General features: G+C 36.7%; 1 protein-coding gene and 1 non-coding gene across 5 annotated transcripts; one reads left to right on the top strand and one right to left on the bottom strand.

Annotated features, from left to right (window-relative positions):
* Window positions 1-733: 733 nt before the first annotated feature.
* On the bottom strand, window positions 734-22,616 carry LOC105497816 (HORMA domain containing 1). Of its 4 annotated transcripts, none has more exons than XM_011769218.2 (15): window positions 22,497-22,615; window positions 20,822-20,887; window positions 18,785-18,929; window positions 16,575-16,638; window positions 16,040-16,076; window positions 13,939-13,959; window positions 13,650-13,676; window positions 11,712-11,779; window positions 11,072-11,223; window positions 9,367-9,623; window positions 7,076-7,142; window positions 6,917-6,993; window positions 6,102-6,185; window positions 2,899-2,970; window positions 734-1,210 (listed from the first exon to the last, which is right to left on the bottom strand). In XM_011769218.2, exons 2-15 carry the CDS (start codon window positions 20,852-20,854, stop codon window positions 1,130-1,132), a joined length of 1,185 nt encoding a protein of 394 aa, XP_011767520.1. In that variant the 5' UTR covers window positions 20,855-20,887; window positions 22,497-22,615; the 3' UTR covers window positions 734-1,129. The 4 variants fall into 4 exon arrangements, with proteins under 4 accessions (XP_011767520.1, XP_011767519.1, XP_070942051.1 ...); XM_011769217.1 differs by lacking the exon at window positions 22,497-22,615 and adding an exon at window positions 22,328-22,490; XM_071085950.1 differs by lacking the exon at window positions 2,899-2,970 and having other exon boundaries at window positions 22,497-22,616.
* LOC112429570 (U6 spliceosomal RNA) lies at window positions 4,653-4,759 on the top strand. Its single transcript, XR_003021840.2, has one exon. It is a non-coding gene; the product is annotated as a U6 spliceosomal RNA (small nuclear RNA).
* Window positions 22,617-24,348: the final 1,732 nt, after the last annotated feature.

Here is a 24,348-nt window from a genome sequence, read left to right as displayed (position 1 = left end):
GAGATGTGTTGGGATCCAAGCACTACAGCTAAGAATAAATAAATATTTTTACATTGGTTGTTTCTGGCAGTCAGTTTATCCTTGACTTGACTGCTCCAGAAAAACATGATCTGGGTCAGTTTGTGTACGTTTATATGGTTAACCTTAAACAGGATGAATACATTTCTACCATCGCATACCTACCAGCATTCCCTATAGCGCTTATTAATGACAAACCCATGGATAGTGTATGTTTTTGGAATATGGCTGCTGAAACTACAAGAGGCAAAGAGACCAAGTTTTAAGTCTTCCTTTTTCTAAAGCAAAGAAAGCAGGCAAGGCTGGAACTAGCTCCCAGGTTTCTCATGAAAAGCACAGCATTTTTCATACTACCACTCAAAAATTCTAGAAAGTGTGCTCAACTCTTCTTGCAAAAGTAATAGCTACCAAAATCATCTAAAAATTAGTATTCCCTATCCCCCCATCCTTCTACCAGCCTTTCAAATGAATGGAGCCATATTTCCTGCTACTTAAATAAAAATTAGAAGCGATGAAACGGCCTACGTACTGAACAATATTTTATTTATGCTGCAAAAAATGCCATACTTTAAAAATCAGTCTTTTTGTCCTGTAAAAAAAGTATAGTAAAGGTAAAGCACCAATTTTTAAATTGTACATTATATATTAAAATATTAATACATTATATCAAAATATTGAAGAACATTGTTTTAATAACAGCACAACGACAAAAGAGCCAGTTAAATGGTATAATTTTAACATAAGTAAAAAGTGAATCCATACCAAATTTTAATACCAAAGCAAATATTACTGTTTAGAAAAATGACATTAGAGGGCCTTAACAGTATGTATTTAATGGAAATATCAAGTAGATAATGAACAAAATCAATTTTCAAATTTTACTTATTACAGAATCAATTATGACATTTGTACTTTTGCTTTTATTCGAAAGTTCTGTTGGATTTATCTCAAGATTAAGGACCACAATATGACGGCCAGCCAAGAACTTAATTTTAGTGTACAAACTGCTTTAAACTACATACACATCTTCAGAGTTAGGGAAATATAATACAGGGTCCTTCAGTTTAAATGTTGAGAAGAACTCCACAAACCTGCAGAAGAAAAATAATTTTTATATATGTTCCTTTGGTTCACTAAACTTTCTCCTTTTTGGCACTGACTCTTGACTAGAAGAATCAAAGTGATGGAGGACCTGTCAAAAGAAAACAACTACTAAGAATAGATACTTTCCTGTTTAAATGTCTTTAATTGTAAATTTTTTCATGTATCTGAGATTTCTCTCCTTTTTAAAAAAAAGTATGCCTAGCATACCTAGCATAACTATATCTGGGTTTCTTAAAAGTAGAGTAAAATTTATTATTAACATCTTCCAATGGCTGCTGAAAGTATGCACTTGCAAAATGTATAATCTTCAGTAGGGTTGCTGTAGTAGTGAGAAGATAGATTTAACATTGTGTCCTCAAAATAGCCAAATATTTCAGAGGAATAAGAAGGGAAAAAGATTTAAAAATGAACTACAAATAGAAAAACATTCTACCTTGGAATCATGTAAGATTTAAATCATGTCTTGCTTTTGTACTCTTGGAATGTTAACATTTGAGCTTTAAAAGTAGTCTTAAGTTTTCAGTTGTCTAATTCTAACTTACTAATAATACTAAAATATCTGGTTGGAAAAATATGCATAATTATCTCAGAAATGGCAAATACATTATCTGATTTGGTAAAATAAGGTTCTAAACATGAAACAACTATAGGGTTTAAGTCAGGAAAAGATTTTTTTCTCCAGAGGTACTAGGATGAGACCCTATATTTTTAGGGAACACATGTATTTAGTAACTTGTCTTCCTTCTACTTCAGTTTTGGTCTCTAGAAAGCTCAGATCAAATTTGTGGCCCAATTTCAGTTCTATATAAACAAAATTGCCTTAATATTCTTGTATTGTCACTTTCTCATTCTACTTATATTTTTCCTGGCACTGATTTTTTTTTTTTTTAAGACGGAGTCTTGGTCTGTCACCAGGCTGGAGTGCAGTGGCGCGATCTTGGCTCACTGCAACCTCCACCTCCCAGGTTCAAGCGATTCTCCTGCCTCAACCTCCCAAGTAGCTGGGACTACAGGCATGGCCACCACGCCCAGCTAATTTTTTTTTTTTGTATTTTTAGTAGAGATGGGATTTCACCATGTTGGCCGGGATGGTCTTGATCTCTTGACCTCGTGATCCACCTACCTCAGCCTCCCAAAGTGCTGGGATTACAGGCGTGAGCCACTGCGCCCAGCCGATTTTGATTTTATATTATAAATTCCTCCGATTACTTAAAATCATTCATGGAATGAGACAGGAGATGTTTACATGGAAAAAACTAATAAACCAACATAGGGCATCTTATTTCAAAATCACCTCGATTTTTAAAACAAAATATACTTAAACAAAATTTGAATATCAGAGCTCTCAGGTACATTGAGAGATATCAAATTCATCATTTTAAATTTAATCTGTAGGCCGGGCGCGGTGGCTCACGCCTGTAATCCCAGCACTTTGGAAGGCCGAGGCGGGCGGATCACAAGGTCAGGAGATCGAGACCATGGTGAAACCCCGTCTCTACTAAAAATAGAAAAAATTAGCCGGGCGCAGTGGCGGGCGCCTGTAGTCCCAGCTACTCGGGAGGCTGAGGCAGGAGAATGGCGTGAACCCGGGAGGCGGAGCTTGCAGTGAGCCGAGATTGCACCACTGCACTCCAGCTTGGGCGACAGAGCAAGACTCCGTCTCAAAAAAATAAATAAATAAAATAAAAATAAAAATAAATAAATAAATTTAATCTGTAGTAATGATATTCTGATACTTGCCATTGTATTCAAACTATACATTATCATAAGACTTACTCTTCTCCCAGATTCATGTTGACTTCTCTTCCGATTTTCTTTGGAAGATTTTACTGGTTGATTTCCATTTGCCTCCACAAAAATAGAATAATTACTAATTGGTTATTTCTCAAAGAACAGCCAACACTTGATTTTTCAATCTTATGCAACAATATGCAATATTTATGTATTTATTTATTTAGTTTTTAGGGACAGGGTATACCTCTGTCACCCAGGCTGGAATGCAGTGGCACCATCATGGCTCACTGCAGCCTGAAACTTCTGGCCTCAAGCGATCCTCCTGCCTCAGCTTGCCAAAGTGCTGGGATTACAGGAATGAGCCACAGTGCCCAACTGGATATACAATTTTTTTAAAAAAACAGCTTTATTGAGATATAATTTAGATACTATATGATTCACCCATTTATAAGTGTATGATTCAATGATTTTCAGTACATTCAGAGTTGTACAATCATCACCACAATCAATTTTAGATCACTTTCATCACCCTAAAGACAAACTACATATCCCTTATCTATCGCTCTCTTATTCTGCCATCCTCCCACCAGCCTTAAGACTGTCTCAATAGCTTTCCCTGTTCTGACTTTCAAATGAATGGAAGAATATGTGGACTTTTGTGAGTAACTTCCTTTAATTAGCATGTTTTCAGGGTTCATCTAAGTTGTAGCATGTATTGGCACTTCATTTTTTTTTATGGCTGATAGTCAATTGTATGAATATACCACATTTTTTAATCCATTCATCTGTTGATGTATATTTAGGTTTTTCCCATCTTTTGGCTATTGTGAATAATGCTGTATATATAGTTATTAAAATGAATATCGGAAAATGACTAATGATTAGGTGTCATATATAACTATTCTCTAAAAGGACAGACTTCTTTTCTGATGCTTGAAATGACCTTTCCAGTGATAATTCCTTAGTATATATAATAATGAATATTTTCATTTCTTGCCCTTTTCTAACCACAATTCAGTAATAATTCTCAAAATCAGGAGTACACTGGCTCAGAGTTCATATCCAAAAACATGTGCAATTTCAGAAATAAATTTATGTCCCCAAAGCATCTTAATGTTACGTTACAAGGAGATCTTGCTTAATAATTTTTAAAACGCTAGTCTCTATCCCTATATCCTAGTAAAGGTTATTCATCCCACATATAAACTGGATAGGATGAACATTTTGCTTCTAGAAGTAGTAAATCTTGACATTCCTTTATCTCTTGCTTTCATGAGCATACTCATTTGAATGCTGCCTTCTGCCAGTTCTAACTTCCCATTGAGAATAGGGGTGGAGGAAGACACTTAAAAATGGCACTATAATGAGTAGTGTTCTGATAAATGTTTAATAACCAGCTCTAGGAGAGAAACAAACCCTGAGGCATTTGCTGATTTCTGTGCTGTGAATACTACCAACATGTCCAATTTAAGCTACCAACATGATATCTCTGAGTGAGGAGTTGGGAAGAAATGTTCTAGTACACCACTAAACAGTGAGCTATTTATTTCCTAAACTTTGGATATTTTATGTGTTTTACAGAATGCTTTTTCTTCACCCCAATGAACCTTTGAGAGTAATTTAAAGGTCTAAAATCAAATATGAATTTTGATTTAGTATAATTCATACCAAAAGCTAAAATAAAGTAGTGATTTTTTTCCCTTAAGAATATGAGATTCATTTTATGCAAGTTATATACAAAATATTGTTTTGTAATGTCTTATTAACAAGAAACTCAATTTATAAGATTGAGCATGGTGCTCACTTCAGCAACACATATACTAAAATTAGAACGATACAGAGAAGATTAGCCTGTCCCTTGCACAAAGATGACATGCAAATTCATGAAGCATTCCATATTTTTCAGAGTGAACAGAGAACCTACAGAATGGGAGAAAATTTCCACAATCTATCCATCTGACAAAGGCCTAATATCCAGAATCTACAAGGAACTTAAACAAATTTACAAGAAAAAAACAAACAGCCCCATTAAAAAGTGGGTAAAGGGCATGAACAGACATTTCTCAAAAGAAGACATTTATGTGGCCAACAAACATATGAAAAACACTCAACATCACTGATCATTAGAGAAATACAAATCAAAACCACAATGAGATACCATCTTATGCCAGTCAGAATGGTGATTATTAAAAAGTTAAGAAACAACAGATGCTGGCGAGGCTACAGAGAAATAGGAACACTTTTACTCTGTTGGTTGGAATGTAAATTAGTTCAACCATTGTGGAAGACAGTGTGGTGGATTCTTCAAAGACCTGGAACCAGAAATACCATTTGACCCAGTAATCCCTTTACTAGGTATATACCCAGAGGAATATAAATCATTCTATTACAAAGATACATGCACCTGTATGTTCATTGCACCACTATACACAGTAGCAAAAACAGACTTAACCCACATGCCCATCAGTGATAGACTGGATAAAGAAAATATGCAGCTATAACAAGAAATGAAATCACGTCCTTTGCAGGGACATGGATGGAGCTGGAAGTCATTATCCTCAGCAAACTAACACAAGAACAGAAAACCAAACACCACATGTTCTCGCTTATAAGTGGTAGCTAAACCATGAGAACACATAGACACAAAGAGGGGAACAATACACACTGGGGTCTGTCAGGTGGTTGGAGGGAGGGAGAGCATTAGAATAAATAGCTAATGCATGTGGGGCTTAATACCTAGATAATAGATTGATAGGTGCAGCAAACCACTATGGCACACGTTTACCTATGTAACAAACCTGCATGTCCTGCACATGTATCTTGGAACTTAAATTAAATGAAATTTAAAAAGAAAAAAGAAAGATCAAGCATGGGAACATTCTGGCATTCTAGGAAATTTCTCTGGGAGTCTGGATGATAGTATCATTTCTTCCCAAAACCTTTCCTGGGTCCCTCTCTTTAATATACCTTCAGTAAAATTAACCATTCCTTTCTTTGTGCCTATGTAGCCTATTCAGACTTCTATAATGGCTCTATATCATTGCTTGTTTATTTCCAGTTACTAAACTTTAGCTAAGACCAAGAAGTATGTGTTATTCAGGTTATATCCTAAGCACCTAGTAAAATACCTGACACATAATAGGTACTTAGTAAATATTGGTCTAATAAATGAATATTAAAATAAACTCACATATGGGGGAGAATTACAAGGTTAGAATGGAAAACAAACCTAAAGAGATATTTACCATTTTATTCTGAAAGACTTTTCCACTTCTTGTTTTGCTTTCAGACATATCAAGTTCAGATGTTTTGTTGACTAACTGCTCAACCTAAAAAAGAAAAGAATTACAAAAAATATAACTTAGTATAACAAAACCTTTTCATAACACAATAAATGGAGTCCAAAAATTTAACCACATAAAATTTAGGGTCTTGTTAAGTTAAAACCAATAATTTTGAGTTGGTTCATACTGTACAAAAAGCACAAAAGTAAAGATAGTGAAACTGACACTTTACATAATTGGCCAACCACTGAACAGAGAAAGTACCAAATAATTACCAGGCATCACCCTTCCAGAAGACCAGAAATTTAGTCTACTCATTTGAGAAATGGGCTGGGCAGAGGAAGGTAGACAATCAATCATCAATCATGTTATTTCTAAGTTCATATTACCTACATCTCTTATTTCAGGATTTTACTATATTTGAAAAGGAAAATAAAACATGTATGCTCCAAGGCAACACAAATGTATTATATATTCCATTTATAAATATGAAGCAGGGCGGAATAAATAACTGCATAAGATTCTATCTAGCTCTGAAATTCTCAGATTCTACCAATAGTATTTAGGTTTATTACTAAACAAATTCACCAGTAATATACCCAAAATTCATCAACATATAATTGCCAGATTTAGTTGTTAGTTAATAATAAGCATTCTAAATATTGAATTTTATTCTAAAAGACCTGGAATAAGAAAATCTGAAAAATAAAAAAATAGCATATAAGCAACTGTCCTTTGAACAAAACAAAAGTGAGATGGAACTATCAAGTTTATACCTGAGAATGAGAAATGGAAAGATCTGGACTTTCTTTAGACCTCATAATTTCATCTTCCTCACAAACTAAACTTGGTTCTGTAAAAAAAAAAAAAAAAAATTAAACAGGTATAAAATTGAGTTGGAAGTGAGTTAATGTACATTTTCATTAACTTCTTACCTCCAAGTTCAGAAGATGCAGGGTTTTTTTCCTGTTCTTCCATTTTAGTTTCCATGTCCAAATCATCCTATATAATTATGTGAAGAAAAAAATGGACACATTTCAAAAAGGAATTAAAACAAGTGAGCAGAAAGCATTTATGAACGATTTTGTTTCATGTGAAGGCTAAATACAATATAAAACTACTGGCTGGGCATGGTGGCTCATGCTTGTATTCCTAGCACTTTGGAAGGCCATGGAGGGAGGATTGCTTGAGACTAGTAGTTCCAGATTAGCCTGGGCAATATGATGAGACCTTGTCTCTATGAAAAAATTTAAAAAATTAGCCAGGTGTGGTGGCATGTTTCTGTGGTCCCAGCTACGCAGGAGGCTGAGGTGAGAGGATCGCTCGAGCCCAGAAGTTTGAGACTGCAGTAGCTGTGATCATCCCACTGCACTCCAGCCTGGGAGACAGAATGAGACCCTGTCTCAAAAACAAACCAACCAACCAACCCAGGCTGGGCACAATGGCTCCCACCTGTAATCCCAGCACTTTGGAAGGCTGAGGTGGGCAGATCACTTGAGGTCAGGAGTTGGAGACCAGTCTGGCTAACATGGTGAAATCCCGTCTCTACTAAAAATACAAAAATTAGCCAGGCATGGTGGCACACGCTTGTAATCCCAGCTACTCGGGAGGCTAAGGCAGGAGAATACCTTGAACCCAGGAGGCTAGCGGTTGCAGTGAGCCAAGATCTGCCACTGCACTCCAGTCTGGGCAACAGAGCAAGACTCTGTCTCAAAAAACAAAACAAAACAAAACAAACAAACCAAAAAACCCCAAAAACCTACAACTACCTTATACTTGCTAGAAATAAAAGTGTTCCTAGAATTACTATCAAAAGGCAATTTATTAATCCAAATAAAGTATAAAATACTATTTTTCTTTATTTTGCAGGGTCGCTTTAAGGACAAATCATAAAAATACACAACTTTTGGTCAGGCGTGGTGGCTCATGCCTGTAATCTCAGCATTTTGAGAGGCAGAGGTGGGCGGATCACCTGAAGTTGGGAATTCGAGACCAGCCTGACCAACATGGAGAAACCCTGTCTCTACTAAAAATACAAAATTAGCCAGGCATGGTGGTGCATGTCTGTAATCCCAGCTACTCAGGAGGCTGAGGAACAAGAATCACTTGAACCAGGGAGGCGGAGGTTGCGGTGAGCTGAGATCATACCATTGCACTCCAGCCTGGGCAATAAGAGCGAAACTCTGTCTCAAAAAAAAAAAAAAAAAAAAAAATATATATATATATATATATATATATATGCAATAAAGACTCTTCAGCTCAGCCATGTTATGGTAAAAATAGCAACAGGTTTAATGTCTACATTACAATTATTGTTCCCTTTGTGATACATGTGAAAGAGATTTAAATATTTTCAAGAATGCTACAAACACCTCAGCCATATTTGTTATAACGCAAGACTGGGATTTAGGTCTTAGAAAAAAGTTTTTTTTCTTTGACTGAATTGGTTGAAAATTGATTGAATTTTCCATGTGTAAAGATGTGGTCAGAGAGCCTAATCAGAATAGTGAATCTCTGTACATAAGTATTGTAGTCATAACTTAGAATAAATTGAGACAGAGAAAACAAGAGAAGTGAGATTAAAGGATATAATGTTAATGCCTGAAAGATTAAAGCAATAATGACTTTCACATTTGCTGGAAGTAAGGCAACTAAAAAACTCTTTTATACTTCTATTCATCCATTCACTCGACTAATACTTAGGATGCACTAACTACAAATTCAAGTGCTAGGCACAGGATGATTAAAAAGTTGAATAAGATACTTCCTGACTTCCAGGAACTTCCAGGCTGCTTCAGAACAGTTACTTTCCAGTCCCCAGAGAAATTCAAGCACAGGCTACCTGAACACTTAATAGGGATGTCGTAGAAAAGATTCCATCATTAGCCAGGGGTTGGACTAGTGCAATGCTTTTCAAATTATGCCCTAGAGTCCGAGGGGTTTCCTCAGAGTCCACTATGAAGGTAAGTGACATATGGAGTGGCAGAGCCTTCAGGAACATTCCCTGCTTCAACCAGAATAGTCGTGCTTTTAAGTTCTAGTATAATGTTTGGACTAAATAAAAAGTTTTAAAACCATAGGCCTAGACTTTAAGGACCCTTCCAACCTTGAGTTCACGATTATAATAGAGAATTTACACAAATGTTAATGGGAGCTATAAAAAATCTTCAGAATTGAGTAAAGCATTTGTTATTATTGTTCTTTATAACTCTCGAAATACACTTACACTTGTATAATGCTCCTGTTCATCTTCTACATCTTTGTCCCTCAGGATTTTTTGAAATGGTGTTTTTATTTGTTTTGGTGATAGTATAGTTGAATCAATATTTTCCATTCGTTCTCTCTCAGTGGTCACTTTTACTTTGAAGATGTGAAAAGGTGTTGAGACTTCTCCCACATTTAAATACATAGGCTCCCCTTCAAATATAACTCCTTCACAATCACCATCCTTAAAACCAGGAGGCTGGTAATCTGGGGGTGTAACTGCAAAAAAGTAAGTGTAAACCGTGCTGTTCATGAAATTAAAGAAAATATTATTATTATTATTATAAAAACACATGCAGATTGCAGGTATTTCAAATAGTATATAAGGGCATAATGCAAAACATAAGAATCACTCTCCTACTATGTCCAAGTCCCCATTTTAATCCCTGAAGGTAAGCTTTGTTTTCTTCACTTGACTGTCTGTGACCTTCGGTAAATTTTTTTCATCCCTGATTTGATTTTCTCATCTGTCAAATAGTGAAAATAATAGTACCTACTTCACAGGGTCATTGTGGGAATAAAATAAAGTGTTGTAAAATGTTGAGAACAGAACTGGCACGTAGTAAATACTCAATAAATGTTAGTTGTTATTTTTGTTGCTTTATGTTCTTCTAGAAGACATGCATATAATAAAAGATATTTCATATTTACATAGGTTTTAGGAATTACATATATAAAATTCCTTTAAAAACACAAATGAGATCATACCGTTCCATATCTAGCTGGTTTTAACTTAATAATATATCTTGGATAATGTAATTTATCAGCACCTTCTTTTTAACAGCTTGTGTAGTATTCTATTATGCAGATGGACCATAATTTATTTACTCAGTCCCCAATGAAGGATACTCAAGTTGTTTCCAGTTTGTTCCTATTTTAACCAATGCTATAATCAAAATCCTTATATATTTGCATATTTGCACAATTATATTTTCAATATATTTTTCTCACTATAGAATTTCTAGATTAAAGATTTAAAATTTTGATACTGCCAAATTGTCCTCTAAAAATGTAGAACCTGTATACAGTCCCTCAAGTGTATAAAAGTGCCTGCTTGGCCGGGTGTGGTGGTTTGTGCCTGTTATCCCAGTTCTTTGGGAGGTCAAGGTGGGTGAATCACTTGAGATCAGGAGTTCAAGACTAGCCTGGCCAACACGGTGAAACCCCATCTCTACTAAAAATACAAAAATTAGCCAGACATGGTGGCGAATGCCTGTAGTCCCAGCTACTCAGGAAGTTGAGGCAGGAGAATCACTTGAAGCCAGGAGGTGGAGGCTGCAGTGAGCTGAGATTGTGCCACTGCATTCCAGCCTGGGCGACAGAGCAAGACTCAGTCTCCATAAAAGAAAAAAGTTCCTGTTTCCCCACATCCTTATCAATAATGGATTAACACATTTTACCAATCTGATAAGTGAAAACTGTTAACTCATTGTTAAATTTATTTAATTGAGTGAGGTTATACTTCACATGGATTTATTCCTATCACTAGAGAAGCATCTATTTTAAAGCTTAATTTTGCAAATCTTTCTTTTTGAATAGTGATATTAAATGTAAATTTTATAATTTCAAAAAATTTAGGTGCTAAAAATATTTGGAATGGAAACCAATTGCTTCAATAATAATAAAACATAGGTACCAACTGAAACAGGATGTATTGCAAATAGTACCTTCATCGTAGTAAAAAAGTTTCATGGTCAAACAAACATCATTAGGTAAAGGCCCCAGATTTTGCATTAGGATATAAATCTTGCGAATGAGGAGAATGCTTGCTTTCTTGGTGTCGGTAGATGACATGCTAGATTCATTGCTTTGGTTTTTACTAGAAGAGAATCACATATTAATTTCTTTTATAAAACCTGTGGCTTCTAGTATCATAACTTTACATTTTAACTATTTGAGATTCTTATTTCTATTATAGCATTAAGCTGTTAACTTGAAAGTTACCATGTGTTTTAATGTCACTATTATAAAATTTTAATATTAATATAATTGCTAGAAATCAATAACTTAATTTTACTTAAATGCATTTTACATAAAGTGTTTAAAGAAAGCAAATAATGTTTTAAAATTGTATTTCTATATTTCTAATCACCTAAGTTCTCTTTCCACAATTAAAATTGCTTATAATTAACCACAGAATCTGGCTTGAAGCTACTCCAAGTCACCACTCCATTTTGCATAGCCACATCTTGATGGTTAATTGGGGATGACCCTGCAGTTTCAGAATGAATCCTGAAGTTTAGCTATATAGCATTAATATGAATAAGTGGTAATATGTAATACAAAAAGAAAACTATAGAACAATACCTTATGAAGTCCATGAGTGGTCCATTATTGGTGTATTTGAATTTGAATTGGTAACATTCTGAAATTGTCTTAAATAGAAAATATTGCAGTTATGTTTCTGATATTCAGTACTAGCTGCTAAATAGCTATATTCTGTTTTGTATGACTCAACATTTAGTCAATACTTTTTTTCTGCCATATTAATCCCTATTGGTCCATTGAAGCTTTTGATTCCTCGTGTTCAGTTTTCATGGTTTGGGTATGGGGCTTCAGTCTTGGAGAGACATCTATTTCCCAACTCATTTTAATGTATGTTATTTATACCACATGGAAGGAACTCCTTAGCAGGCAGATATGGGAGGCAACATACCTCAGCAGAGTGGCTAACACAGGGCTTAAATCTTTGCTATACTGTAACCACAGGCATGCCACTTAAGCCTTAGTTTAAGTTTTAGTTTCCCCAGCTAAAAAAGGGATTAAAGACAGTATATATCTCATTGGTAGTTGTGAATAAATATTCACAAATGGGATAATTTATACAGGGTACTTTATAAAGTACCTGACATATAGTAAACATTCAATAAATGTTGTTATTGTATCAACAAGGTTGCTAATTTACTGATTGAAAAAATGCACAATTATAAAACATATGAAAATAAATGAACATTTTCTGAACAATCAATTAGTTTTCTGAACAATCTATTAATTCACAGCCTTTACCCAAATGATCTGCTTTGTCAGCATGGACACATATTAAGCATTAATTGCAGGTGTGAGTATCAAAGAAAAGACACATTCTCAGCCCTCCTGAAGCATGAAAACTTTTATTGCTTTCTTTATATTTCATTGCTTACATAGTGATGTTTTTAAACATCTATTATTAACACCAGTTTAAATCTACCTCTCCTTGACTGAATGAAACATTATAACAACTATAGCCTAATGGGTAAACACCCAAATTGTGAACTGGCCTTCCTAGGTTCAAAACCTGGTTCTGCCTCTTCTGCCACTATGACCTTAGGCAAGAAATCCCTTGTACCTAGATTTCCTAATCTGTAGAGTGGAGATGCTAATAGTGGTCACCTCATGAAAGCTGGGATGAATAAATGAGATAATGCACATAAAGCCCCAAAGAACAGAGCCTAATATAGAGTAAGCACTCAGTAGATCTTTCCCCCTTGTTTCTTATCTTCCGGTTTTCCCTTTCATGTTCTCCCTTCTCTCCTTTAATTGTAAGATAAATAGTTAGCCATGACTGAATTGGGATGAATATTCTAAGTTTAAAGATGACTCTCTTACTTTCCTAAAACTCAAGCCCTTTCATAATTCTAAAATATAGTATAAAAAATACTGTAAAGAATTAGACGTCAGGAGATTTAAGTTATTTCTGACAGTTTGTAAGCTTTGAGGCCTAAGATCAGTCACATAATCTCTGTCATGTTAATCTGTTTAAAGGTAACAATCCAAGCCCTGCCTTACCTCAGAAGAGTTTTATGAAGTTCAAATGTGAAAATATACATGAAAGTATATTGATGGCCGGGCGCGGTGGCTCAAGCCTGTAATCCCAGCACTTTGGGAGGCCGAGACGGGCGGATCACGAGGTCAGGAGATCGAGACCATCCTGGCTAACACGGTGAAACCCCGTCTCTACTAAAAATACAAAAAACTAGCCGGGCGAGGTGGCGGGCGCCTGTAGTCCCAGCTACTCCGGAGGCTGAGGCAGGAGAATGGCGTAAACCCGGGAGGCGGAGCTTGCAGTGAGCGGAGATCTGGCCACTGCACTCCAGCCCGGGCTACAGAGCAAGACTCCGTCTCAAAAAAAAAAAAAAAAAAAAAAAAAAAAAAGAAAGTATATTGATTAAAGCATAATTAAAAGCATAAGATATTCTTATATTATGTTTTATATTCTTTTTAGATATTAGAGGCATTATGTTTCATTAGTAACTCAAGCACACTTACCTGAGGATCTTCTGGGTTTGTGTATACCTATTTAAAAACAATTTACAATTGAGTTATCTAAGGCTAAGTATTCAAGAGCTAAATTAAGATGTTTAGACTAAACTTCATGGGAACTCAGCAAAACAAACAAATAAAAATGACCACCCAAAATATTACTTTTTCATTCCATTGAATAGATCAGTTATTTGAATAATGTGACATAATCAATTGACAGTTTTAGTGTTATTTAATTAAGTAAGGCCAAAGTTGGCAGCATTTTAAAAAGAACACACAATTTAAAAATACTTACAGCTAGAACAACCATCCTTAGCTGAAATACAACAAAGAACAAAAATCTTACTTGTAGTCTACAAAATATTTTTTCATTATGAATCATAAGAATTCTTTGTCCTATTTCAACATGTATTCCTAATAACAAATAATCATTGCAGATCTTGACTGCATAAGATCAATGCCTATAATGCAGGACCTTACATATGCTTCCCTATCCCCTGAAATCTGTTGCTAGTAAAATCACTGATGACTGAAATTCATGTCAGCACTTTATTTCATTGATGTAAGCAAAAAGGACATTACTGCCAGTTATAAGGAAAAATATATATATTGTGAAATAACACAATATATGTGTTATACCGAAAACAATGAGAACTGATTTCGAGAGTTCAGGGCCCCAGGGAGGAAGTTTTGGAGACCATAGGAAAAGAAAATCGTAGAAAGTAATTTAATCAAATGATCTGCCAAAAATCTAAGAGTCATCCTTGATTCTGATCTTTTCCTTATATTACACAGCCAGTCCATCAACAAATCCAATCAGTTCTACTGCCAAATCCATTCTGAATCTCCTCTCTCTGCTATCATGGTCTAAGCAACCATTATTTCTCACCAGTACTACAGTAATGGCCTAGGTGCTATTCTCCTTACTCCCAATCTTATTCTCCTTCTACAGCAGATTCTCTAAGTTGTGGGCAAAGTGATTTAAAACATTTTTTTTTTTTTTTAAGACAGAGTATCACTCTGTCCCTCAGGTTGGAGTACAGTGGCATGATCTCAGCTTACTGCAACTTCCACCTCCCAGGTTCAAGTGATTCTCCTGCCTCAGCCTCCTGAATAGCTGGGATTACAGGCATGCCACCACGCTTAGCTCATTTTTGTACTTTTAGTAGAGACAAGTTTTCAACATGTTGGCCAGGCTGGTCTCAAACTCCTGACCTTAGGTGATCCACCTGCCTTAGCTTCCCAAGGTGCTGGGAGTACAGGCGTGAGCCACCGTGCCTGGTCTAAAACAATTTTTAAATGTAAATCAAATATTACGTTTCTACATATAACCTTAGAATGGCTTTTCTTTGCACCTAAAATAAAATCCACTGAGTGCTCTGGCCGTGCTTATCTGCCCAGGCTCATCTCATGTTATTCTCCCCCACTGCACAATTGCCCTCAGTCATATTGGCCTTCTTTTTGTTCCTGGAACTCTCTAAACTTCCTTCTAATTCTTTGCATTAGCTGCTCTGCTGGGAATATTCTCTCCTAAAATCAGTGCCTAGCTGGTTTCTTCTCATTCAGGTCTCTTAAATGTCACTTCCTCAGAGAAGCTCCTATGACCATCCCATCTAAAGTTACCTTACCTTTCCATTTACCACATACTTTTGCTAAAAATTTTAATGGCATTTAACATTATTGAAAAGTATATGATTTGTTTTATTAACTACTTGTTTTCCTACTATACAAGGGACTCTTTTTGTTTTGTTGATCACTGTTAGCTTAACCAGTTCCTACCTAGAAGAAATGCCTAGCACATAACAGGTGCTCAATATTTACTACACCTTAATGGGGAAGGTTAGGAACCATAAATAAAAATTCATCTTCTTCACAATTAGCCTAGTGCTGGACTTCATTATACATGTTGATACTATATTATACTAAGTATGCAAAAAGGCTTACAATCCATCTTAAAACCTTCTTAATTTTGCTAATTCAGAATTTGTGACTATTTAACCTAGATTATGTGGAAATTTATTTTTGAACCCTAATAAGGAAATAATTTATTAAATTATTACTATAAACAAGTTTGTAGAGGGCATGTGAAACTAATGAATAAATTATTTGAAAAGACTCTTTAATTCATTAATTTTTTATAAGTTAACATGTGTTATTAATACAAATAAGTGTTTAAAAAACTAGCTTGGAAAAGTTTGTTTAGTATTAATTCCATTAGCTTTAAATGACTTGATGATTAGTCTTTAAAATATTCAAATGTTTAGGCTGAAATCAGTAACTCAGACTGACTTACACTCAAGTTAGTTCAAATGAATGTTTTACTACATGATGATACCAGTTAGATTTGTAGATCACAAACTATAGAAAAAAAAGGATAGAGAGATTGCAAGACTTACATATTTTTTCTGTAAAGCATCATAACATCCTAGCATCCTAAAAAAAAAAAAATCAAGGATTCATTTTTAGACTGAATGCATTTCCAGAAAAGAGTTATTTTCATAAATTTCCATATTATCTCATTACTAAATAATACAAAAATGTCTTATTAAAGCTCCCTTCTTATTAACTAGCTTTAAACAAGACAAAACATAAAAAAACAATGTTGCAGAAATGTAAAATGATGGACAGGGATGGAAGGGAAAATACAAAATGTCTGACAGCTATTTGTGGGGAACAATAATAAAATAAATAAAGCCTGCTTGCATGGGGCATAAAATAAAGGAACATTTATTTTTAGAATTTATTTTTCTAAATACCCAGACTTCAAGGAGAGGAAAACGTCAGTGGAAAACTTAATGACCTACAAAAATGCTATCTAGTATTAAAGGGTGATTCACTAAAATTTGGTTAAACACCAAAAGGTATCCAAGGTACAAAAAAAAGTAATATAAGCAAAAATAATTTTCTCTCTTTAGGTATTCTGTTACTTGCCATTTCACTAACTGTGTGGATCCTGGGCAATTTTTATCTTCTCTCAGTATTTTGACACAAAGATCTAAACACAAAAAGATGAAATATAGAGTTACTTAAGAAAAGTAAACAACTAGAAATTTTAAATGAAGTTTATTTTCTTCAGCTGTGTATTACAGGTAAATTATAATTATAATAATTATTATTTTGAGACAGGGTCTCACTCCATCACCTAGGATGGAGTGCAGTGGCATGATCTCGGCTCACTGGAACTTCTGCCTCCCAAGTCAAGCCTTTCTCCCACCTCAGCCTCCCCAATAGCTGGGACTTCAGGTGTGCCACCATGACCGGCTAATTTTTGTATTTTTCGGTAGAGACAGGATTTTCTCATGTTGGCCAGGCTAGTCTCGAACTTCTGACCTCAGGTGACCCACCTGCCTTGACCTCCAAAAGTGCTGGGATTACAGGCGTAAGCCACCGTGCCCAGCACAGGTAAATTATTAATAGCAATAATTAATACCCAGATGATTAATATTATCAATGTAATTGAAGAACGGTTATATGAAAGTAGTCTTTTAATATTTATTATAAAATGCCAGCATCATAATTAGGATGCAAGTTGATGGGTACAAAAACATTTCATAAAAAAATTATGGAATCCATAAAATTAGATATGTTGCTTCCATGCCATTGTTATACAAGGATCTTAGAATCTTATCCCAGTAAAATACTTGTAAAGGCCAAGAAGTTAACTGGCTATCAAAAACAAAGAGGCCTGCAAAGAAGCAACATGTAACACAGTGGAAAAGACTGAGAGTATCTCATATTCTCAAGTTCCTTATTTGAAAAACAGGTATTTGTAGGACTGTTACATGAATTAGCAAGATATCGTACATAACATAGTGCTTACCATATTGCCCAGCACATAACTGGTGTACAATATTATGCATGTATAATGTACTGAGAAATAAGTTATTATTGTAGTATAAACTGGCTGTATTATTATTATTATTTTAATTAAAAAAATAGAGATGGAGTCTCCTTATGTTGACCAGGCTGGTCTTGAACTCCTGGCCTCAAGTGATCCTCCTGCCTCAGCCTCCCAAAGTGCTGGGATTACAGACATGAGCTTCCACGCCTGGCGCTGGCTGTATTTTTACTTCCTTAAAATAGCACAAGAACATACACTACTGCTATACAAAGTTATAAATAACAGAATGTTTTCTATCGATTTCTTTCATCATTATAAGCATAATTTCAGGTAAAATTATACTTGAGAAACTGAGGAAAAATTTTATGATTAAGTGCTTCTAAAGGTGTTGAATATATATATTTTAAAACCATTTAGGTATCCAAACAAAAACATGTACATCAATGTGGCATTATTCATAATAGCCAAAAAGAGAACCCAAATGTTCATCAACTGGTAAAGGGATAAGTAAAATGTGGTACAGCCATACAATAGAACATTATTCAGCAACAAAAAGGGATGAAGCACTTATCCATGTTACAATATGGAGGAACCCTGAAAACATGCTAGTTGAAAGCCAGTCACAAAGGACCACTTTTTTTTTTTTTTTGAGACGGAGTCTCGCTCTGTGGCCAGGCTGGAGTGCAGTGGCTCAATCTCAGCTCACTGCAACCTCCACCTCCCGGGTTCAAGCAGTTCTCCTGCTCAGCCTCTCAAGTAGCTGGGACTACAGGCATGCACCACCATGCCTGGCTAATTTTTGTATTTTTAGTAGACACGGGTTTCACCATGTTGGCCAGGATGGTCTCTATCTCTTGACTTTGTGATCCGCCCTCCTCAGCCTCCCAAAGTGCTGGGATTACAGGCGTGAGTCACTGCGCCTGGACAGGACCACATTTTATATTATTTCATTTATATGAAATGTCCAGAATAAGTAAATCTGTACAGACAGAAAGTAGATTGGTGATTGCCTAGGACTGGGAAGGTTGAGGAGAAGTGCATAGTGGCTTAATGGGTATGGAGTTTCTTTTTGGGATGAAGAAATGTTCTAAAATTGACTGTGGTGATCCTTGTACAACTCTGGGAATTTATTGAAAATCATTGAAATGTACACTTTTAAACAATGAACTGTCAGGTATGTGAATTGTATTAATAAAGCTTCTATTAAAATAAAATTTCTAAGTCAAAAATTATAGTTTTAGAGCAAACAAAAATAAAAATATCATTTTAAAATAAAGCTTTAAAATAAATATTATATTACCATCTAGATATCTTGTTCCATAAGCGCATTCTGGGAATATTCCTCTCAAATACGTGATACAGGATACTGAAACTGCTAGGAGCCTCTTCACTAACACCAAAGACTGGTGTTCAGTTGATATCTTATTGGGAAATACCAGTGCACTCTAAAATTCAAGGGAAAATAGAATACTTTATTTAAATTTATTAAAAATAAAGTAGTTTATCTTAACATAGATCTAATTTTGTATAAGCATAGTACTCGCCCCAAGAATTCCTCCCTATATTGATTAGTAATCCCCCAAAAGTCACAGCGGGATGTAAAATGTGAGGGTGTTTCTAGGATAATAGCCTAAAGGACACAAGCAAAAAGTACCTAAAAATCTTTTTAATTTTTTAAATTTTTTAAAAAATTGAGACAGGGTCTCACTCTATTGCCCAGGCTGGAGTGCAGTGGCACGATCATAGCTGCCTACAACCTCAATTGGATGCAAGTTGATGGACACAAAGTATTTCATTAAAAAAGTATAGGCCAGGTGCAGTGGCTCACACCTGTAATCCCAGCACTTTGGGAGGCTGAGGCGGGAGGATCACTAGGTCAGGAGTTCAAGACCAGACTGGCCAAATGGTGAAACCCTGTCTCTACTAAAAATACAAAAAATAGCTGGGTATGGTGGCGGGCGCTTGTAAACCCAGCTACTCCTGTAATCCCAGCTACTCGGGAGGCTGAGGCAGGGAATTGCTTGACCCCAGGAGGCAGAGGTTGCAGTGAGCCAAGATTGTGCCACTGCACTCCAGCCTGAGTGACAAAGAGAGACTCCATCTCAAAAAAAAAAAGTATAGAATAATTATATGATTCTTCAGATTATATTCAAATATATCAAATACTAGTATTTTGAGAATGAATAAAACAAATATTAATAGTGGCTGGTATTTTAAAAACACCTTTTTGGGACACCCATATAAACTGTTTTTCAGTTTAATGGTTTTTAGTTTATTCACAGAGGTGTGTGTGCAACAATCACCACCATCAATTTCATAACATTTTCTTCACCCCAAAAAGGAAACCCATACCAATTAGCAATCACTCCCTGTCCCTTATCCCATCCCATGTCCCACCCACTAGGCTTTCTGTCCCTATAAATTTGCGTATTGTAGACATTTCATATATGAAATTTCATATATCCTCGCACAACCTCTAAAGTAGCTGAGACTACAGGCATGCACCACCATGCCTGGCTAAAGTTTTTTTTTTTTTTTTTCTTTTTTTTTTTTCTGTAGAGATGAGGTCTCACTATGTTACCCAGGCTGATCTCAAACTCTTGGGCTCAAGCGATACTCTCACCTCAGCCTCAGCTCAAAAAGTACCTAAAAATCCTAAGAATCCCCTTGCAGATTAACTGCCTGTAAATGCATAATACATGGATAGATAACATTGATTTTTCTCTTTGGTCACTGAGTAGGTTTAACAGAGATTAAGTGTAATGCAAAATCCTATACAAAGATAACAAACGCATATTTGTCTCTGGGTTACAAACATTAATTTTCTTTTTGAGACAGAGTCTCACTGTTACCCAGGCTGGAGTGCAGTGGTGCTATCTCGGCTCACTGCAACCTCCCCTTTCTGAGTTCAAGTGATTCTCCTGCCTCAGTCACCCTCATAGCTGGGATTACAGGCGTGAGCCACCGCGCCCGGCCGGCCTCATTTTCTTATTTATTTATTTTTATTCTGCTTATATATTGAACATTCATATTCTGGAGGTGGACCACTATGACCAATAATTTCATCAAAGCAACAAAGCAGTATTCATTAATATCTAATGTAAATTAAATGTGAATGAGCAATTTAATTCAATGCAGCAAACATCCAATAGAACTTTCAATTAATTCAAAATACTTTAGCAAATATCTTCATTTCTTAAAACATGCAGTTTCCTGGTATTATAAAACCCTCAAATAGTTGAGCCCTAACTTCCAAATGTAACAACAGAGTAGCTGAGACTTCAAGAAACAATAAAAGTGGCTACATTAAGATATATCAAAATACAAGAAATCATACCATGGGAGTCCTCTGCAGCTGGGCAGTGGCCATCTTCTTCTGATAAAGTATTTTCTTTAATTCAACCTTGTGACACAAATACAAGCTTTAACTTAGAGCTCATTTTTTTTCTCTAACATTTCAGTTTACCACATATAAAATTCAACAGAATTTTATGTGAATAAATTTGAATTTCTTTAATTAAAATAACATCTTCAAAAACATAGAGGTCGATATTGCAGTAGAACTATTTTGAGTAGGGTCCTGATTTGAAGCCATTTGACTAGCAAGTCTCAAACAAAAGGGTTATTAAGAAACTGTTTAAGAGAACTTTTTAAAAAGGCACAATCGGCCGGGTGCGGTGGCTCACGCCTGTAATCCCAGCACTTTGGGAGGCCAAGGCGGGCAGATCACGAGGTCAGGAGATCGAGACCATCCTGGCAAACACGGTGAAATCCGTCTCTACTAAAAATACAAAAAAAAAATTAGCCAGGCGTGGTGGCGGGCGCCTGTCATCACAGCTTCTCGGGAGGCTGAGGCAGGAGAAACGTGTGAACCTGGGAGGCGGCGGAGCTTGCAGTGAGCCAAGATCACACCACTGCACTCCAGCCTGGGCAACAGAGCGAGACTCCGTCTCAAAAAAAAAAAAAGGCACAATCTTCCTATTTTTATTCCCTATACACATTCAAACACGGACAACATTGTACACGTAGGTATTCAGTAATAAAAAAACTGCCTGGCAAACCCTCTAAATTTTTTTAGTTTTATTTCTTTTTATTTTTCATTTTTTCGAGATGCAGTCTCGCTCTGTCTCCAGGCTGGAGTGCAGTAGCGTGATCTCGGCTCACTGCAACCTCCGCCTCCCGTGTTCAAATGATTCTCCCGCCTCAGCCTCCCGAGTAGCTGGGACCACAGGTGCCCACCACCACATCCAGCATATATATATATATATATATATATATATTTTTTTTTTTTTTTTTTTTTTTTTTTTTTTTTTCCCTCCAAGACGGAGTCTCGCTCTGCCGCCCAGGCTGGAGTGTAATGGCGCGATCTCGGCTCACCGCAACGTCCGCCTCCAGGTTCAAGTGAGTCTCCTGCCTCAGCTGGGACTCCAGCCGCGCCACCACATTCAGCTAATTTTTGTATTTTTAGTAGACACGGGATTTCACCATCTTGGCCATGCTGGTCTTGAACTCCTGACCTCGTGAACCGCCCGCCTCGGCCCCCCAAAGTGCTGGGGTTATAGGCATGAAGCACTGTGCCCGGCCGCTATTTTTTTTCTATTTTTAGTAGAGACGGGGTTTCGCCATGTTGGTCAGGCTGGTCTCAAAGGATCCTCCAGCCTCAGCCGCCCAACTTGGAGGGATTACAGGCGTGAACCACCGTGTCCGGCCCCAATTTCACTTTTCTTAATCAGACAATTCAGCTTGAAGAGTTTACTGAAGAGGCAAACTTCATGGAGGAACCTATTTACGTTAAACGTTTAAATTTATTCTGACAAATCCTGAATTCGCCGTCCGTACTCACCCGATCTCAAGAACCTCTGTTGACAAGTAAGTGGGTATACATTTTTCTCGCAAATGTTTTACCACTAAGACCTTAAGAAACTTAAAAGTAGGGGGAAGCTGACAGAAAAAGAGATTAAAAAGTAAAATATACGCGCGCACACACATATATACACACTAATATATATTACATTACGTCTGAGGGGCGGGCACCGGAGACCAGAAGAGCTGCACGCGGCTGCACGCGCTCTGCCCGATGCGCATGCGCTTTCTTTCAACGGTCACCCGCTGGGGCGCGACAGTGACTTTTTGACCCCCAGTTGAGGTCACCTTTCCCGCCAAAGCGCAGCGCAAGGCGCACTGGGAGCCTCAGACACGGGAAGGCTCAGCGCCACGTCTCAGGCAGGGAAAAGTCACACAGAAGGGGGAAGGTTAAAGTAACTGCATGTGCAGTTACTGAATTTGATTGTTTTCTGACTTCTGATTTTCTTTCTTTTCTTTCTTTCTTTCTGTTTCTCTCTCTCTCTCTTTCTCTCTGTCTCTCTCTCTCTCGACAGAGGTTTGCTCTTGTAGCCCAGGCTGGAGTACAGTGGCATGATCTTGGCTCACTGCAACCTCTGCCTCCAGGGTTCAGGCGATTCTCCTGCCTCAGCCTCCCAAGTAGCTGGGATTACAGGTGCCCATCACCACGCCCAGCTAATTTTTGTATTTTTAGTAGAGAGGGGGTTTTGCCATGTTAACCAAGCTGGTCTCAAACTCCTGACCTCAGGTGACCTGCCTCCCTCGGCCTCCCAAAGTGCTGGGATTACAGGCGTGAGCCACCACACCCCGCTGACTTTTTATTTTCTTATTGGAACTACTACAAATTGCACTCCCACCTTCCAGTCTCCTGTGTCTTCCGGAAACCAGTTGCTTTAGCAGTCTTCTACTTAGCTATTTCCACTGCGTTATGTCATTGGGGACAATGGATAGCTTTGAATGTAATTTGTCTCTTTGAGAAATAAAATAAGATCAGATTGGGTAGGTATTAATAGTTGGAGATTATTCAGTAGTACAAGCTTCTTAGTTTACAGGTTATTATATATCCAAATACATTTCTTACCAGTGTAAACATTCAATTACAGGCATACCTTGGAGATATTGCAAGTTCAGTTCCAGACCATCCAATAAAGCAAATAACACAATAAAGCAAATTACACAAATTTGTTAGTTTTTAAAAGTTATGTTGGCTGGATGCGGTGGCTCATGCCTCTAATCCCAGCACTTTGGGAGGCTGAGGCGGGATGATTGCTTGAGACCAGAAATTGGGGATCAGCTTGGGCAACAAAGTGAGACCCTGCCTCTACAAAAAATAAAAAAATTAGGCGGAGGTAGTGGCACACACCTGTAGTCACAGCTACTCAGGAGACTTAGGCAGGAGGATCCCTTGAGCCCAGGAGTTAGTAGTTGCAGTGAGCCCTGTTTGAGCCACTGCACTCCCGCCTGGGTGACAGAGTGAGACTCTTGTTTCAAAAAAAAAAAAAAAAAAAAAAAAAAAATTATGGTTACACTCTTAATATCTTAATGTATTTATTGTACATATCTTATGCTTACTGTAGTCTGTTGAGTGTGCAGGAGCATAATGTCTAGAAACACAATGCACATACTTTAATTTAAAAATACTTTATTGCTAAAAAGTGCTAATGATCATCTGAATAATCATCTTTTTGCGGGTGGAGGGTCTTGCCTTGATGTCAATGGCTGCTGACTGATCAGGGAGTTGTTTGCTGCATGTTGGGGTGTTTGTGGCAATTTCTTAAATTAGGACAACAATAACATTCACCACATCGATTGACTCTTCCTTTTACAGAAGATTTCTCTGTAGCATGTGATGCTATTTGACAGCATTTTACCCACAGTAGAAATTCCTTCAGAATTGGAGTCAATCCTCTCAAACCCTGCTGCTACTTTGTCAACAAAGTTTATGTAACATTCTAAATCTTTTGTTACCATTACAATCTTGTTCACAGCATCTTCACCAGGAATAGATTCCATCTCAAGAAA

This window comes from Macaca nemestrina, chromosome 1 (assembly GCF_043159975.1).
Source record: "Macaca nemestrina isolate mMacNem1 chromosome 1, mMacNem.hap1, whole genome shotgun sequence".
Lineage (NCBI taxonomy): Eukaryota > Metazoa > Chordata > Mammalia > Primates > Cercopithecidae > Macaca > Macaca nemestrina.
Note: the sequence above shows the minus strand (reverse complement) of the source record. Positions and strands in the feature narration are given on the sequence as shown.

Excerpts from the sequence above, each read along its gene's own strand:
- LOC105497816 (XM_011769218.2), bottom strand. The coding sequence starts at position 20,854 with ATGGCCACTGCCCAGCTGCAGAGGACTCCCATG. Across the intron at positions 18,930-20,821 it reads AGCTGCAGAGGACTCCCATG|AGTGCACTGGTATTTCCCAA; the intron begins GTATGATTTCTT and ends CTTGAATTTTAG. Across the intron at positions 9,624-11,071 it reads ACTTTTTTACTACGATGAAG|TTACACCCCCAGATTACCAG; the intron begins GTACTATTTGCA and ends ACTTTTTTGCAG.